Source organism: Felis catus, chromosome A1 (assembly GCF_018350175.1).
Source record: "Felis catus isolate Fca126 chromosome A1, F.catus_Fca126_mat1.0, whole genome shotgun sequence".
Taxonomy (NCBI): domain Eukaryota; kingdom Metazoa; phylum Chordata; class Mammalia; order Carnivora; family Felidae; genus Felis; species Felis catus.
The window spans coordinates 139,902,293-139,921,839 of NC_058368.1; the positions used below are offsets into that span (position 1 = coordinate 139,902,293).

At 39.4% G+C, this 19,547-nt stretch overlaps 1 protein-coding gene across 24 annotated transcripts in view; it reads left to right on the plus strand.

The window, feature by feature from the left end:
- Nucleotides 1-19,547, plus strand: part of LOC111561429 — a 263,855-nt gene that overhangs the window by 16,732 nt on the left and 227,576 nt on the right. For 11 of the 24 annotated variants that reach the window (XR_002744064.2, XR_006601022.1, XR_006601023.1 and 8 more), the window contains exons 3-5: nt 108-270; nt 5,194-5,255; nt 15,525-15,590. Coding sequence is in view for 3 of the 24 variants with exons in the window: in XM_045062243.1 (XP_044918178.1) it covers nt 255-270; nt 15,525-15,590 (82 nt within the window). In the remaining 21 variants the exon portion in view is untranslated. Of the gene's footprint in view, nt 1-107; nt 271-2,207; nt 3,602-5,193; nt 5,256-15,524; nt 15,591-19,547 lie in introns of those variants that run through there. The other 13 variants (XM_045062243.1, XM_045062242.1, XM_045062244.1 and 10 more) reach the window with 5 other exon arrangements.

The window sequence follows — 19,547 nt, forward strand, 5'->3', positions numbered from 1 at the left end:
ATAAACATTTGCTGAATTAAAAATGTTAAGTATTTCTGGTTTTCCCAGTCCTTTATACAATAATTTGTGTCTGCTGATGATCCAAACCTCTTTGCTCACTTTCGAAGGCCTGCAAAATCCCTCCAGAACAAAGCTCAGCCTGCGGCATGACTCAGCAATACAGGGTCTGCGTGCATTCCCGGCTCTGGTAGCTTCTACAGAATGGAAGGAAGTTTGTTTCAGCCACACCAGGGGGCAGTGTGACACACGTCTGCATGGCCATCAAGGCAGGTAAGCGAGGAAAAACAACGCAGTGATTCTGCAAAGAAAACATTTGGAAAATAGTTTAGCACAAAAAGGATAAATGAACTTAATTTTCTGTAGCTTAATCAGACATCCCAAGACTGGAATGATTTATATTACTGCTGCTAACAGGGAAAAGTAAAAAATAGTTTTATTATTTCTGCTGTCAACACGAACACAGAAAGAGATACGTATTTGGGCAGACAAGAGTTGATCTTTGCATTTATATAAAGGACTAGAAGTGATCATATTAAAAATTTTTTTTAAGTTTTTTTATTTATTTTGAGAGAGAGAGAGAGAGAGAGAGAGAGAGACAAAGAGAGTGAGTGGGGGGGAGGGACAGAGAGAAAGAGAGAGAGAGAATGCCCCCAACAGGCTCCCCACTGTCAGTGAAGAGCATGACTCGGGGCTCAAACTCACAAATTGTGAGATCATGACCTGAGCTGAGACCAAGAGTCAGACACTTAACAGACTGAGCCAGCCAGGCACCCCTAGTAGTGATCATGTTAAAGTTCATGTTGTTATACTCTTTTGTAAAGATGAAACTAGCTACAAAAGTCACAATTATTATTTGGAATTCAAATGGTCAGAACATCTTACCTATCAATTAAGAGGTTAATCTGATTCTCAATGTACAGTATTTTGGGAGTTACAAAATGGTTGAATTTGGGAGCAAGTGAATGATTTGTGCAATTTCATTTCCATGCATATAAATATCATTATTGCCTCAAAGTTGGGATTTCAGTGCAGTCCCACTGAATTTGAAATATGGTGAAACAAGGGACAATTGCGTTATTCTGGTATCAGTACCATACTCCTCTACAAAGTAGCACACTGTGTGGTACTTGTATCATCACGTCCACATTTCAGTTGCTGAGTACTTATTGGAACTGTAAGATAGGGAAAGCACTTACTAATAGAGAGAAATCTATCCTTTAGGGCTTTTCGTGGACATTTGTCATTGTGGGCACTTCTGATTGCCCAGCACCCTTTGAACACTCTTCGAGTGTTTGCAAAACATCCTGTCTTATGAGTCCCCCTTCTCCAGGTTGAAGCTGAAAACTGGCTTTCCCAGATTCCCTTGCAGCAAGGGTACAGGTGTGAGGCCTGGATTCCATCAGTCAGATGCACTTGCATGTGACTTTGATTGGGAAGTGAGCAAGGGGAGAAAGGAGGCGTGCAGATTTTGTTATTTGGCAAGCACAGCAACAAACGTGTTGGGCTCTTTAGGGGCGTTGCCACCAGAGTTTCTGGCGTCCACTCCTGAGCATCACGCAGCGTGAGTTGGGCAGTGTCCATGCAAGCGACGGTGGAGGGGCCAACCAGTGACAGCAAGGGTGTTTGAGCTATAGTGGCTCCTGCAGAGCATTGGACGTTGTCCCTGCTGCTCAACATCCAAGCCTGGTCTCAAGCCCTCTCAGCTTCTGTGAACTACTTATTAGCCTTTAATTAATTCTTTTTCCACTTAAGCCAGCCAAGGTAGATTTTGTTGTTTGCCACTTAAACTCTGATAGAAACAAGGAATGGGAGGACATACTCCTTGATTTTTAGACATACATTTTGGGATAACTTGTACAGATTATATCGTGTTATGAATCTAGGGATTTTTTTTTAATGAAAACAAGAAAAGAAGAAAGAAAGAATACAATATAATACTTGTAATCTGGACCTGATTAAAGAGCCAATAAATGAGTTAAAGCAACCACAAATGAATAAAAATAAAGTCATTTTAATATTTATATCTATAAGTGGCATGCTTTCTATAAATAAGGGAGAGTAATTTTAATGTTCAGAACTAGGAATTTGAATTTCATACCAGAAAACAAATTTGATATCAAAGAGTCATTTAGCAAAGTGCCAATCTTTAGAAAAGCTGAATAGAAAACTGTTTTTTTTGTCTGGTTGGAACCCTGTTTCCCTTCTAGTTACAGAATCTCTCTTTATTCTTGGGAACCCTTGAGAGGATAAGAAATAATTATTGACAAGAGTGGAGCAGCAGGTTATAACATGATAAAATTTTTACAACTTATCCCCAAATTTATGAACCAGGAACCAGGCTCTTACCAGATACTGAATCTGCCAGCACCTTGATCTTGGGTTTCCAGCCTCCAGACGTGTGAAAAATAAATGTTTACTGTTGAAGTCACCAGTCTATTGTGTTTTTGTTATAGTAGCCCTAATGGACTAAACATTCCCCCAGCCCTCACCTCACCTCAATGAAACACAGGTCTGATTTTTTTTAAATCATTGGAGATGAATTTTGACTTATTCTTGAAGGTCAAGTAAGTGGAATCATAGAGTATGCACCTTCCCCCTGGCCACTCTTACCCAGTGTAATGTTTGTGAAATTCATCCATGTTATTGTGATTATCAGTATAACTTGTTCCTTTTTATTGCTAAGTGGTGTTCCATCATATAAGTGTCCAATGATGTGCTTATTCAACCGTGGGTAGACATTTGGGCTGTTTCCAGTTTGGGCTGTTATTGACATTCCTATATGCATTTTTATGGGCATATATTTTCATTCTCTTCAGTAAATACCTAAGACTGTATTTGCTGCTGTGCATTAACTATTTTTACATATTGTTGGATTTAATTTGCTGACTTTTTTTAGGGCTTTTGTCTCTGTATTCATAAGGCCAAGGGAAGTTACAGTAACTACCTGTCAAAGAGGTAAACATTTGGTCCTTTTCTGGATGGTTGAGGCAAAACTAACCCTTTGGCTCTTTACCTGTTTTGAAGCCATCATAGCAACAGTCCCTTAATCCTAAGCAATGGTCATTGGAACCAGAATACATACAAACTAGATGGAATCATCCACCACCATGGAAAGAAAGGCTTAAAAAATGCATAATAGGGCCATAGCAATGAAAGTAATGTGGAAATTCAGAGGCCACAAGTCTCCAACTTCATAACTGAGTAAACTTGCTCTATATTCTTCCCAATCTCTGTTTTTAAGGGACATATATGTACCCTATGTGCCTCTATATTCTTAGGCAACTAATCCATAAACTGATGATCTTCTGATGGAAAGACCATCAGAGATTCCCTAGAGAGAAACTGTACATTTTTGGGAGGCCATTGGTATAATTTGAACTGTCATCATGAGGCAGATCGTTTTCAGCTGTGGCAGTCTAGCCATTGTACCCCTGGATCCGAAGGTGGGCTCAGAGACGGTACAGTCACTCTGAACCCATGGACTTACAGATATTGACTCTGGATCAGATGTCCTCTTTCTTTCTTGTTTTTTAAAAAAGTTTTAAATATTTTTGAGAGAGAGATAGAGTGCAAGCAGGGGAGAGGCAGAGAGAGGGGGGGATGTGGCACAGAATTTGAAGCAGGCCCCAGGCTCTGAGATGTCAGCACAGAGTCTGATGTGGGGCTCGAACCCACAAACTGCAATATCATGACCTGAGCCAAAATCGATCACTTAACCAACTGAGCCACCCAGGCGCCCCATTCAATGTCCTCTTTCATAAGTGTGAAGTGGCCTGTGAGTGTTACTGCTTTGATATCTGTCAGATGCCCCAAAAGTAAAGGTTACTCATTCCAGAGTAAATAATTTTATTTGCAAGTTAAGATTTATAGTGAATTCACTGCAACTTCTCTTTCCTGCATACTTAAACACCTGACTGAATCTTTGGCATGTACTGAAGGCAATCAGTAGATTTTTAAGAAAGCAATCAATATTCCAGAATGTCTCATCACAAAATTAGAAATTATGTAAAGATAATTGAGGTAAAACACAAAGAACACATTGTTCTCTTGACTCATATTGGTTCCTCCCTGACAATGAATTTTTATGAGCTGCTTGGACTATTAAAGAAAATTGATATTTTAAAGTCTATGATTATTTGTGACAGGAGTACAATACTTGTAGGCTTTTGTTTGTATATTTGTATTTATACTGAATATCTATGACCAACTGTGAGTAAAATACCTTCTGTTTTTAAATTGCTCATTTGTATAGTGCTTGCCACACATCACTTGAATGAATACTCATTAGATGTGAAACTCAAGTGCTTTATGACTTAGCTTTAAAATATTTAATTAAGAAATGAAGGGGAAAGCATCTAGGAGCACAATATAAATAGCTTATATGACTTTGTGGGGAATTATCTTTTAGAGTAATTTTTCTGAATACCTAAAACTTATACCTTCAAGAGCTGTCTTTTTTCTTTTTTTTTCTTTTTTTCTTTTCTTTTTTATTAAAAAAAATTTTTTTTAACGTTTATTTATTTTTTTGAGACAGAGAGAGACAGAGCATGAACTGGGGAGGGTCAGAGAGAGGGAGACACAGAATCTGAAACAGGCTCCAGGCTCTGAGCTGTCAGCACAGAGCCTGACGCAGGGCTCGAACTCATGGACCGCGAGATCATGACCTGAGCCGAAGTCGGCCGCCCAACCGACTGAGCCACCCAGGCGCCCCTGTCTTTTTTTCTTTTAACCAATTAAATAATATTCTTTCAAAATGCATGGCTTGATTTCCTCCCATCTTAAGCAGAACAAATATAATGTAGTCTACCCCTTCTACAGATGATAATTATGCATGTTAGTTCACTATGGGGTGTTGCCCTTGAGGTTTATTTAAGTGCTTAGACCAAAGGAGGGGATCAGAAACTAAAGCAGCACAGCAGTCTAGGGCCATATAGTAAATGATGGGGCCATCTGTTAAATGTGCCTCCTCTCTCTTCCTGTTCCCCTCCCCCATATCCATTGGCTTCCAATCTAGTCACTGAAAATCAGGAAGATTGAGGGAACCAGATCACCTTGGTTATTCTTGCACGAACTTTATTTTATATTCTTTTACACTGTTGTTTTAGAGGGGACCCAAGGGTGACTCTAAATGCTTTCATGCAGGTGTCAAGTGCATATGTTCATAGGCCTTTTCCTCTCATTTTCATGCTGCAGGCCTTCCTGTTTAGTGAAGTTAGACAAAGAGTGCTGGAGACGTGACACATGACTAGACTAAGGTTTGTGTACTTTACAAGCTTTCAGTTACAAGCTTCTGGGGATCTAATGTGTTCTGGGGATCTAATGCACAGCATGGTGACTATAGTTAATACTACTGTTTTATATATTTGAAATTTGCTACAAGAGTAGATCTACCCCCCCCCCCCCACCACACACAGTAACTATGTGAGGTGATGGATGTATAACCATTTTGATTGTGGTAATCATTTCACAATGTATACATATATTAAATCATCACATTGTACACATCAAATATATATAATTCTTCTTTGTCAATTATATCTCAGTAGAGCTGCTGGGAGTGCGGAAAGTCCTGTGTACTTTATTTATTTAAAAAAAACTTTTTTAAATGTTTAAGAGACAGAGAGATAGAGAACAAGTGGGGGAGGGACAGAGAGAGGGAGACGCAGAATCTGAAGCAGGCTCCAGGCTCTGAGCTGTCAGCACAGAGCCTGATTAGGGGCTCCAACTCACGAACCATGAGATATGCCCTGAGCCCAAGTTGGACGCTTAACCCAAGTGCCATCCAAGTCCTGTGTACTTTTTTTTTTTTCAACGTTTTTTATTTATTGGGACAGAGAGAGACAGAGCATGAACGGGGGAGGGGCAGAGAGAGAGGGAGACACAGAATCGGAAACAGGCTCCAGGCTCCGAGCCATCAGCCCAGAGCCTGACATGGGGCTCGAACTCACGGACCGCGAGATCGTGACCTGGCTGAAGTCGGACGCTTAACCGACTGCGCCACCCAGGCGCCCCATTCCTGTGTACTTTTAAAGTGTAAGAAAAGCATGGATGGCCCACCCAGACATAGCTTTTTAAATTTTTTTCTGTTTGTGTCTTTCCTTAGAAGCAGGTCTTGGGACACAGATTCAAGTAAGAGTAGCTCATTTGACGGGTGAAGGAAACACGGGTGGTAGGGGTTTGAGAGAAGGCAGTGAAGGCAGCACAAAGAGTGTATGATGCAGTCAGGTACCCCTGTGGGCAACTGGAGTTTCACGGACTGTGCACTGGGCAGACAGTAGAGGGCGCGCTGCGCAGTCACTGAGCCCACCCTCCGCATCCAGCCAGTCCACAAAGGGTGTTCAGTCTCGTCGTCCTGCATGTGTCCATGCCCAGCGCAGCAGGCATGGGCAGGGGTGTGTCTGACACCAAAGAGGGCCCTCAGGTGAAGAGATACAGGTTCGGTTGAGATGGAAGTGAGGCATGGTAAAAAATAAACTGACACACACTGGACAGTTTAAGAGGTCATTTGAACATAAATCAGTAGGAATTGGGCAGTGCCAACCCACAAGTAGTCAGGAGCTGGGGAGAGACTTTTATAGAGAAAAGGCGGGAGCAAGGTAAGGAAACTGTTGATGGGCTATAGCTTCAAGCCCAGTTGGCTGTTTGTGATTGGTTGTCCTTAGGTTTCAATTTTGTCACCTTCGGGCATTTACAAACTTAGATTTTGGTTTGCTTAGGAAGGCCACCACAGCATTGAAGCCACCTCAATCTCATGGCCCCCTTGTTTAATTAATTTAACAGGCTGCTTGCCCTAAAGTGACCATGGAGGGGGCTGGGGGGCTACAGGTGTGGCATCAGTAGTGTCCACTGTAGCTGGAGACGTTGACATGAGAATGACCCCCATGATTTGTAGACTTGCATTTTGAGAACAAATTAGCAACCTAAATAAAGAGGTAAATTGAGGGAATCTCAAATGACCAGAAACTGAGCAATTTGAGAAGCACACACTTGTAGCAAGCTACAGGTGAGTCCCTTGAGGATTTGCAGGGGCAAGGTGTGCACGGAAGGAGGAGTCTGGCCAGTAAGCTCACTAGCCTGAAGACAGGGAGATTCTTGATGGATATTCATTGCTTATGAGATACATTTCAGTCTTGTATCAATTAGGCATTTATGGGAAATCAGTCTCTCAGTTCTTCAAGTTTCATTTTTCCAAAGACACGTACATGAGAGTCTCTGTTTCACTTCCTGTGGTTCCATCTTAGATTGAAGTCCTTTCACAAAACTAAAAGATAGTTGTGAGTTTCCTTTAACCATACTAGTATCTGGAGACATTGATCTATAATGTTTCTGGAAGAAAAACTCAATTCCTATTAAGTAGGTCCACACTGCCTGTCTTTTCTGCTTGATTTCCTGAATAAGTTACCCAGCAAATTGTCTAACTCAGCCCCCTGCTTTTATAATTATCTAACTACTGCCAATTTGAATTTCTTTTGTCTTGAACAGTCAGCTGTAGTGAGATGACTGAGAGGTGATTGATTTTATAGTGTCAGTTTACTCCACTTCCTCAAATCAGACAGTTTTTAAAATTACAGAGTAATGATTCTGGAAAATATTATGTCAAGCACTGCTTATTTATGAAAACTTTATACTGTCTTTGTAAGATGCTCAGCTGTGGGAGCAGTGAGTACAAATAAATAGGGATTCTGTATGTTGTAGCAGAGAGCTCCTTTTATTGGCCAGTATCATTTTTGTGTGTGGATCCGTTTCTCTCCACCTCCATTTGGCCCTGGGGGTGTGTCTGTAATGGGGTCTCACACATCCACATACTCTTACAGGGTTGGCATATGTGTCGATGTTATGTGTCTACTTGACTGAGCCAAGAGGTGCGCAGATTAAACACTACTTCTAGGTATGTCTCTGAGGGTATTTCTGGATGAGAAATCAACTCCCATGGTTCTTAGGTCTGTGAGCTGAGGCTGGAACAACACCATCAGCTTTCTTGGGTGTCCATCTTGTAGACAGTAGGTCATGGGACTTCTCAGCCTCTGTAGACATGTGAAGTAATTCCTCAAAGTGAATCTCCACATATATATTCCATAATATATATCATATTCTAATGGTTCTCTTTCTCTGGAGAACCCTGATTAAGGCAGCATGTGGCTAGGGCTGGGCCAATCTTAGTACAGTATTTGATTGAGCACACAGAGTGGAAACATGATCCAATCATGGCCAACCTATGTATGTGTTGTGTGGGGACATAGATATTATGGATGCTGGGAGAATGAAATTCTCTTTCTGCCTCATTTGCTAATCTGATAGCATAAGACTATGCATGGTTGTAAGTCACTATCTTGGCTCCCTTAGGTAGAGAGAGATTCCATGCAGAATGCAGCCAAGTAGAGGCAAGTAGTGGGGACAAAAAGTTCTGGAGACTTTAGTCCCTACATCTGGCTGTTCTTGAGCTCAGCATCAGGGCCTTCTGGTTTTTTTGTTTTTGTTTTTTTTTAATTCACATTAGTTAACATACAGTGTAGTCTTGGCTTCAGGAGTAGAACCCAGTTATTCATCACTTAACATATAACACCCAGTGCTCAATCCAACAAGTGCCGTCCTTAATGCCCATTGCCCATTTAGCCCATCCTTCCATCCACTTTCCCTCCAGCCACCCTCAGTTTGTTCTGTATATTTAAGAGTCTCTTAGGGTTTGCCTCCCTGTCTGTTTTTCTCTTATTTTTCCTTCCCTTCCCCTATGTTCATCTGTTGTGTTTCTTAAATTCCACATATGGGTGAAATCATATGATATTTGTCTTTTTCTGACAAACTGTTTTATTATCTCTGACAAATTATTTCTCTGGCAAATTATTTCACTTATCATCATACACTCTAGCTCCATCCATGTTATTGTAAATGGCAGAATTTCATGATTTTTTTTATCACTAAGTAGTATTCCACTATATATATATATATATATATATATATATATATATATATATATATACCACATCTTATTTATTCATTCATCAGCCGATGGACATTTGGGCTCTTTCCATACTTTGGCTATTGTCAATAGGGCTGCTGTAAACATTGGAGTGCATGTGCCCCTTCAAATTAGCACTTTTGTATCCTTGGAGTAGATACCTAGTAGTACAATTGCTGGGTTATAGGGTAGTTCTGTTTTTAACTTTTTGAGGAGTGGCTGCACCAGTTTACATTCCCATCAACAGTGCAATAGGGTTCCCTGTTCTCTACATCTTCCTCAACATCTGTAGTTTCTTGTGTTGTTAATCTTAGCCATTCTGACAGGTGTGAGGTAATATCTCATTGTGGTTTTGATTTGTATTTCCCTGATGATGAGTGATGCTAAGCATCTTTTCATGTGTCTGTTAACCATCTGGATGTCTTCTTTGGAAAAGAGTAGTCATGTCTTTTGCCCATTTCTTCACTGGATTATTTGTTTTTTCGGTGTTGAGTTTGAGAAGTTCTTTATAGATTTTGGGTACTAAACCTTTATCCGATATGTCATTTGCAAATATCTTTTCCCATTCTGATAGTTGCCTTTTAGTTTTGTTGATTGTTTCCTTTGCCGTGCAAATCTTTTTATTTTGATGATGCCCCAATAGTTCATTTTTGCTTTTGTTTCCCTTGCCTTCTGAGACATGTTTAATAAGAAACTGCTGCAGCCAAGGTTAAAGAGGTTGTTGCCTGTGTTCTCCTCTAGGATTTTGATGGTTTCCTGTCCCACATTTAGGTCTTTTATCCATTTTGAATTTATTTTTGTGTATGGTGTGAGAAAGTGATCCAGGTTCATTTTTCTGCATGTTGCTGTTCAGTTTCCCCAGCACCATTTGCTGAAAAGACTGTCTTTTTTCCATTGGATACTCTTTCCTGCTTTGTTGAAGATCAGTTGGCCATACGTTTGTGGGTCCATTTCTGGGTTTGCTATTCTATTCCATTGATCTATGTGTCTGTTTTTGTGTTAGTACCAGATTGTCTCAATGATTATGCTTTGTAATGCAGCTTGAAGTCTGGAATTGTGATGCCTTCAGCTTTGGTTTTCTTTTTTCAAAATTACTTTGGTTATTCAAGGTCTTTTTTGGTTCCATACAAATTTTAGGATTGTTTGTTCTAGCTCTGTGAGGAATGCTGGTGTTGTTTTCTTAGGGATTGCATGGAATACGTAAATTGCTTTGGGTTGTATCAACATTTTAATAATATTTGTTCTTCCAATCAATGAGCATGGAATGCTTTTCCATCTCTTTGTGTCTTCTTCAATTTCTTTCATAAGCTTTCCATAGTTTTCAGCATAGAGATCTTTTACCTTTTTGGTTAGGTTTATTCCTAGATATTTTATGGGTTTTGGTGCAATTATAAATGGGATCGAGTCCTTGATTTCTCTTTCTGTTGCTTCATTATTGGTGTATAGAAATGCAACCGACTTCTGTATAGTGATTTTATATCCCATGACTTTGCTGAATTCACGTATCAGTTCTAGCAGTTTTTTGGTGGAGTCTTTCAGGTTTTCCATGTTGAGTATCATGTCATCTGCAAAGAGTGAAAGTTTGACTTCTTCTTTGCCAATTTGGATGGGTTTTATTTCGTTTTGTTGTTTGATTTCTGAGCTAGGACTTCCAACACTATGTTGAACAACAGTGGTGAGACAATGCACATCTCTGTTGTGTTACTGACCTTAAAGGGGATAGCTCTCAGTTTTTCCCCATTGAGGATGATATTAGCTGTGGGCCTTTCATATATGACTTTTATGATGTTGAGATATGTTCTTTCTCATCCCTACTTTCTTGCGGGTTTTTATCAAGAAAGGATGCTGTATTTTGTCAAATGCTTTTCTGTGTATATTGAAAGGATCATATGGTTCTCATCCTTTATTTTATTAATGTGGTGTATCACATTGACTGATTTGTGAATATTGAACCAACTCTGCAACCCAGGAGTAAATCCCACTTGATCATGGTGAATAATTCTTTCAATGTCCTGTTGAATTCGATTTGCTAGTGTTTTGTTGAGAATTTTTGCATCCAGTTACATCAAGGATATTGGCCTTTAATTCTCTTTTCTGGTGGGATATTTGTCTGATTTTGGAATCAAGGTAATGCTGGCTTCATAGAATGAGTTTGGAAGCTTTCCTTCCGCTTCTGTTTTTTGGAACCATTTGAGAAGAATAGGTATTAACTGTTCTTTAAGTGTCTGGTATAATTCCCCTGGGAAGCCAATTGGCTCAGGACTCTTATTCGTTGGGAGATTTTTGATAACTGATTCAATTTCTTTGCTGGTTATGGGCCTGTTCAAATTTTCTATTTCTTCCTGTTTGAGTTTTGATAGTGTGTGAGTATCTAGGAATTTGTCCATTTCTTCTAGATTGTCCAGTTTGTTGGCATATAATTTTTCATAGTATTCTCTAGTAATTGTTTGTATTTCTGTGGTGTTGATTGTGATCTCTCCTCTTTCATTCCTGATTTTATCTATTTGGGTCCTCTCTCTTGTCTTTTTGAGAAGTCTGGTTAGGTATTTGTCAATTTTTTTTATTCTCTCAAAAAGTAGCTTTTAGTTTCATTGATCTTTTCCACTGTTTTTTTCTATATTGTGTATTTCTGCTCTAATCTTTATTATTTCTCTTCTTTTACTTGGTTTTAGGCTTTATTTGCTTCTCCTTTTTTCACTCTCTTAGGAGTAAGTTTAGGTTGTGTATTGGGGCCTTTCTTGCTTCTTGAGATAGGCCTGAATTGCAATGTACTTTCCTCTTGGGATTTTCTGCTGCATCCCAAAGGGTTTGGACTGTCTTGTTTTCTATTCATTTACTTTCATGTATTTTTTAATTTCTTCTTTAATTTTCTGGCTAACCCATTCATTCTTTAGTAGGATGTTATTTAACTTACATGTATTTGAAGGCTTTCCAAATTTTTTCTGGTGGTTGATTTCAAGTTTTATAGTATTGTGATCTGAATATATGCATGGTATGATCTTGACTTGTTGAAGGCTGATTTGTGACCCAGTATGTGATCTATTCTGGAGAATGTTTCATGTGCACTTGAGGAGAATGTGTATTCTGCTGTTTTAAGATGAAGTGTTCTAAATATAGCTGCTAAGTCTATATGGTCCAATGTGTCACTCAAAGCCATTGTTTCCTTGTTGATTTTATGTTTAGATGATGTGTCCATTGTTGTAAGTGGAGTACTAAAGTCTCCTACTATTATGGTATTATTATCAATGAGTTTCTTTATGTTTGTGATCAATTGCTTTGTATATTTGAGTTCTTTCAAGTTGGGTGCATAAATATTTACAATTGTTAGATCTTCTTAGTGGATAGGATATAATGCCCTTCTTTATCTCTTATTACTCTCTTTATTTTAAAATCTAGTTTGTTTAATGTAAGGATGGTACTCTCTCTTTCTTTTGACCTTTGTTAGCATGATAGATGGTTCTCCATCCCCTCACTTTCAATCTGCAGGTGTCCTGAGGCCTAAAATGAGTCTCTTGTAGGCAGCCTATAGATGAATCTTGTTGTTTTTTTTTTTAATCCATTCTGATATCCTATGTCCTTTGCTTGGGGCATTTAGTCTATTTACATTCAGAGCAATTATCAAAAGATATGACTTTACTGCCATTGTGTTAGTTGTAGATTTGGTGTTTATGGTGATGTATTCTGGTCCTTTGTAGTCTTTGAAGTCTTTGGCCTTTTTTTTTTTCCCTCCACTCAGAGAGTCCCCCTTAAAATTTTTTGCAGGGCTGGTTTAGTGGTCACAAACTCCTTTAGTTTTTGTTTGTCTGGGAAAGTCCTTAGCTCTCCTTCTATTCTGAATGGCAGCCTTGCTGGATAAAGGATTCTTGGCTGCATATTTTTCCTGTTCAACACATTGAATATTTCCTGCCACTCCCTTCTGGCCTGCCAAGTTTCAGTGGACAGGTCTGCTACTACCCATATGTGTCTACCGTTGTAGGTTAAGGACCTCTGGTCTAGTTGCTTTCAGAATTCTCTTTATCTTTGTATTTCACAAGTTTCACTGTGATATGTCATGGTGTTGACCTGTTTTTGTTGATTTTGAAGAGAGTTCCCTGTGCCTCTTGGACTTGGATGTCTGTTTCCTCCCTCAGATTAGGGAAGTTCTTAGCTATAATTGGTTCAAATAAACCTTCCACCCATTTTTCTTGCTCTTCTTCTGGGACTCCTATGATATGGGTGTTGTTTCGTTTCATGGAATCGCTTAGTTCTCTAAGTCTCCCTTCATGATCTAGTAACTTCCTTTCCCTCTCTTTTTCAGCTTCATTATTCTCCATGATTTTGTCTTCTATTTCACCTATTCTCTGCTCTGCTTCTTCAGTCCTCATTGTCACTGTATCTAGTTTATTTTGCATCTCAATGGTAGCATTTTTAAATTCATTCTTACTGGTTCTTAGGTCTTTAATCCCTGCAACAAGGGTTTCTCTAGTGTCTTCTATACTTTCTTCAATTCCAGCTAGTAATCTTATGACTGTTGTTCTAAATTCTTTTTCAGATATATTGCTTATATCTGTTTTGAGCAGGTATAATCCCTGGCTGTAATTTCTTCTTGACCTTTCCTTTGGAGAGAATTCCTCCATCATGTCTTTTTTGGCTAAGTTTCTGTCTTTTGTGTGTTTTAAAAGCTTGTTATGTGTCCTGCGCCTGAGAGTACTACTATATTAAAAAGGGGTCATACACTGTCCAGGGCCTGGGACTCCAGGAATTGTTTCTGAGGTATGCTGTGTGCACTCTGCTGTTGCGTTTTGTTTGCTCTTTCCCATTTGTCAGTCCTCTGCAGAGCTTCCCCTTGCTTGCAGTGGTGGAATGTTTGGACCTTTAACTAGGTATGCTTTGATTTGTTTGTTGAAGTAACTCTGAGAAAAAAAAAGTGGGGGTGGAGGAAGTCTGATCCTATAAAAACAGAAAAGGAAAGGGAACAAAAAGCAAACACACATAGAATAAAAAAAACTATAAGGCCGATTCCAAAGAAAAAGAAAAGAAAAAGGATAAAAAAAGCAGAAAAAAAGAGAAAAGAAGGAAAAAGAAAAGAATAAAATGCATATGTATGTATATATATAGGTGTATATATGCATATATATATATATATATATATATGTATATATGGAAATGACAAAAAACAAATCAGAAACTATGAGCCTCATTTCGAAATTAAAAAAGAAGAAGCAGGAAAAAAAAAGTTGTCTGTTGGTTGCTTGGCGGGTAGTGGCTATGCTAGTCTGGAGAAAGGCCAGCTGCATTGGCACTGACTCATTCTTGCCTCAGTAAATAAGCAGTTGCTGGGCACAGAGTGGTGGGATTTGGTCTAAGTGGGTCCCGCCTCCACTGGGGGCTTCTGTGTTGCTCTATGAAGTCCTGTGTTGCTCTATGAACACCTTGTTGGTGTTGGGGGGAAAATGGCGCCACTCCAATCTCTTGTCCTGGCTGGGGATCCCAATCCCCGTTATTCACAAGCAGCCCTCACGGTATAGTGAGGGCAGTCAGCTTATCCTGCACCACAGCCATCTTGCGCACACAGCTGGGATTCAAAACGCAAAGTATTAAAGGACGCTGCATGGCACACATCTGCTCCCCTCCTCTGGAGTAGAGCCTCTCTACCCTGGTGATGAAAGGCCTTTGACTGGTACCTGCAGCGTCTTTTGTCCCTGGGGAGGCAATAAGCACTCTCCCAAAAGTATTCCAGGAAGAGGACCAGTGCACCCTGGAGATCTCTACATCATGCTCTGCACTCTGGGCCAGCTCTCTCCTCCCCAGGAGCATAGGCAACAACTCCACTCCAGAGAAAGTCACACACTTCCAAAACCTCAGAGTTTGAGCTCCAGAAGCTGTTTGCAAAAAATAACTGGGACATTCAGTACTTCTCACGCCCCAATCTGTGGTCCAGAGAGGTTTTCCTCTTGTGCTAACTTGATGCTGCACCTTCTCAGCTCTTCTCTTTCTCTCCCTGTTGTCTCCACACAGAAAGGATTCCCTTCCCCTCTGTGGCTTGGCCATTTTTCTCTCCCCCAATTCACATCCATGCACTTCCCACCTGCCAAGCTATCTCCCTCCATCTGTGGAGATCCTTCTGTCTCTCCACAGATCTATTTCCTGGGGGTTCCAAGTAATCTGACCTCAGTACAGCTATGTTTGAGAGATGAGGAAAGCCCAGGATCCCCCTTCTTCTCAGCTATCTTAACTCTGGGCCTTCTGTTTTTCTGTGAGCTAATTCCTTTTCCTCTTCTCTCTCTTCCTCTTCAGTTTAGTTTGACATAGGTTTCTAGCACGTGCTGTAGAAGGAGTTCTGACTAAAACACTTACTCAGAACTGGCAAGAAAATGAAAATGAGAAAATGCATCAGGAAAAATTTTTGAGAAATTAGCTTGATGATGAAAAATCTCCTAAAATACAATACAAACTGATTTAATATCAATTATCAAAATGTTTTTTGAAACCAGATTTTGTGTGAAATTGTGACAGAAGTTTTCAATGGCTCTTGGATTACAACACCCCTCAGGAAAAAAAAATAGCTAATATTTATGTTTACTTGCAGAAGAGAAAATTTCTCCTGAATATTTTGTTCTCCTAGCACCCAGTTCCAATAAGTTTGTGAAAGCTGGTGAGTAAATGTATCTATTCTTTTATAATTCAGTTCCTATGTCCAACTTTATTTCCAGGGTTAGGGGATTATATTGTGAAGTGAATCCCAGGCACAAAAAGCATTTCTTCGTGTGCAATATTTACACTATCCAGTAAATCAGATAGTACTTGTAATTCCTTTGAGAATTTGTAGGAAAACCATGAAATTTCAGCTGATGTCTGGCCTTGGAAACCTCAAAGATTCATTATGGGATGGTGAGTCTTGTGGCAAATCCTTGTTCTCTCCTAGTCACCAAGATTTCTCATTGCCACCAAGCAATGATCTTAGCTATAGGTGACTTGCCAAAAAAGCGACCCATAGCTGTACAGCAAAAATGAATAATTCATAATTATTATGAGGCTTCTTCATTCAGAAGTTCAGAGCTGTGTGAGTTCTGCCATGTAACATATTCATGGAAGCAGCTAGGGTTGTGAAAAGCAAGGAGGGTCACGCAGTGATTGAGACAAATCATCTCTTCTCAAAATTTGTTTTCAGGACCACTTAAACTCTTAAAAATTATTGAAAAGTTAAAAAAGCTTTTGTTTATTTGGGTTATATCTCTTTACATTCACCATATTAGAAGTTAGATCAGGAAAATCTAAGTATTGGGAAGCTTACATTCACATGGTGCAGGTTATGAGTTTCCAATATTCTAATTTATATTGAAAGGTTAGAGTTTGTAATTGGCAACAATTACTGTGTTCTTGCGGCGCCTGGGTGGCGCAGTCGGTTAAGTGTCCGACTTCAGCCAGGTCATGATCTCACGGTCCGTGAGTTCGAGTCCCATGTCAGTCTCTCTGCTGACAGCTCAGAGCCTGGAGTCTGCTTCAGATTGTGTGTTTCCCTTTCTCTGCCCCTCCCCCACTCACTCACACGCTCTCTCTCTCTCTCTCTCTCTCTCTCTCTCTCAAAAATGAATAAATGTTAAAAACGTTAAAAAGTACACTAAAAAGGAGTGTACTCAGGAGTTGAGAACTAACAATTTTTAGTGCTTTATCAGGGCGTTCTTTATGTGACACTGGCTTATTTTTTAACTGCAAGCACATGGCAGTGAAGAATTCAATGACTAAAAGAATAGTTTGGTGCCACTGCTTTGATTGGTGCTAAGGTGCCAGCAGTTTGACCCACATTGCTTTTGTGCCATCAACACAAAGGTCAATCCAGTGGAAAATGCACTTATCATCTTAATATTATTATGAAAATAATTTGACCTTGTGGATTCCTTGAAAGGAATTGGGAACTGCCAAGGGATAGCAGACCATACTTTGAGAATCACTGATTTAAGAAATGCTATTATTCTATCACTTAAAAACAAAAAGCCTTCTTGAGTGCATATTATTGCTAGGCAGTTCTAAGTGTATGGGGTGTGTCTGAACAAAACAAGGAGCTCTGTCTGCACAGAGGCTGTTTTCTAGCAGGGTAGTGATAGACAATCAGACAATAGATATTATAAATAGGTAAGTTAGGAGATACATTAGGAGATGATAAGTGCTGTGGAAATGTACAGAAGTACAGCAAGGTAAGGGCGATTGGGAGTGCTCGAGGTGTCCAGTAGCAGGTGGAAATTTTAGACTGGTCAGGATAGACCTCATTGCAAAGGTGATATTGATAAAGTTTTTTTTTTTTATTTTTAAATTTGAATCCCAATATAGTTAACATACAGTGATATATTGGTTTCAGGTGTACAATATAGTGATTCACCAATCCTATATCACTCAGTGTACATTACGAGTGCACTCCTTAATTCCCTTCACCTATTTCACCCATCCCCCACCCATCTCCCCTCTGGTAACCATCAGATTGTTCCCTATAGTTAAGAGTCTTTTTCTTGGTTGGTGTCTTTTTCTCTCCCTCCCCCCCCCCCCGCCCCTCCCTTTGCTCATTTGTTTCTTAAATTCCACAAAGAGTGAAATAATATGGTATTTGTCTTTCTCTGACTGACTTGCTTCACTTAGCTTAATATTCTTTAGCTCCATCCATGTCATTGCAAATGGCAAGATTTCATTCTTTTTTATGGCTGAATATTATTCCATTGTATGTATATACCACATCTTCTTCTTTTTTTAATGTTTATTTATTTATTTTGAGAGAGAAAGAGCACAGAGGAGGGGCAGAGAGAGAGGGGAGCGAGAATCCCAAGCAAGCTTGTGGCTAGCTAATAAAGGAGCATTTCAAACAAGGGAACGGCCGTATAAATACGGGAGTATGAGTGACACGGTCAAAATAGCATAAGGAAGCCAATGAGAAAGGAGTGGAGGTATCGAATGGTGAAGTTTTGGGATATGTGGTCAGAGAAGGAAGGGAGGGAACAGATCATGTAGAGAAATAGTAACTGCTGGAGGAGTTTTAGCAGAAGAGGGACTTGACTTCTCTTATGCTTTAAAAAGGTCATTTTTGTTGCTGTATTGAAGATAGACTATACAGGAAAAGGAAAGAAAATGGAAATTAATTAAGAGACTTGTGCAGTAATCTGATGAAAGATAACAGATGGTTGGGCCAGATGTGGAACTGGCGAGAAGAGGGAGTCCACGGAACTTGGTTCTGATATGGAGTGTCAGAGAGAGAAGTCAAAGGGAACTTCAAAATGTTTGGTCTGAGTAACTGTAAAGATAATGTATCTCATATATGGAAATTAACTCAAAATTTACCATAGATCTAAGTATAAAATGATAAACTTTTAGAAGAAAACATAGGAGAAAATCTCCATGACCTATGGGTAGGCAGAGAGTTCATGACACCAAAGGCATGATTCGTAATATAGAATTTAAATATATTGGACTTCATCAAAATTAAAAATTTTGCTCTGTGAAAGACACCATCTAGAGAATAAAAATAAAGTGACAGTATGGGAAAATTATTTGTAAATTACATATCCCATGGGATATATATTTATGTGTATACACACATACACGCACACAATTTAGAGTTAACAATAGGAAAACAAGTTTGAAAATGAGAAAAAGATGTGAACAGATACTCCCATAAAAATGGCAAATAAGCACATGGTAAGATGCCTAACATCATTCACCACTAGGGAAATGCACCTTAAAGCCACCAATGCATCTCTTAAGATGCCTAAAATAAAAAATACAGACAATGGCACATGCTGGTGAGGATGTGAAGCAGCTGGGTCTCACACGTCGTTCGCAGGAGTACAAGATGGCATGGCCCTGTGGAGAACAGTTTAGTTTCTTCTGAAGTTAAGTATCCACTTATCATGTAACCTAGTAATCCCACATCTAGATGTTTGTCCTAGAGAAATGAAAACTTAACCTTGATTGAAACCTGTACATGGATATCCACAGCAATTTATTTGTAATGAGAAAAAATTGCAAATCATCCAAATGTCTTGTCCTTCAATAAGTGAATGAGTAAACAAGCTGTAGCATTTGTATATAAGTGAGTGTTGCTCTACAGAAAAAAGAAAAAGAGGAAGATGCATGCGACAACTTGGAGGGATGATGTCAAGGGTGTTCTATTATGCTAAGTGAGACAGGCAATCTCAAAAGGTTACACACGATATGATTCCATTTATATAATATTCTTGATATGATAAAATTATAGCAAGGGGAAGGTGTCCATGGCTGCCAGGGGTTAGGGATGGAATGAGGAGGGCATAGCTATAAATGGGTAGCATGAGGGAATTTATTTGGGGTAATGGAACAGCTGTAAATACTGATTGTATCTACTGCTGGTTACAAAAATCTAAACATGTGATAACATCTCACAGAACAATGTACCAAAGAGGAAGAAGCATGCATGTTAAAACTGGTGAAATACAACTAAGTCTGTACTTACTTGTATTTAATAGTATCACACTGATCGTAATTCCCTGGTTGTTGTAATTATACTATGGTTATGTAAGATGTTATTTTGGGGGCAAGCTGGGAAAGGGTTCTCAGGAACTCTGTACTATTTTTGCAAATTCTCTTTGAG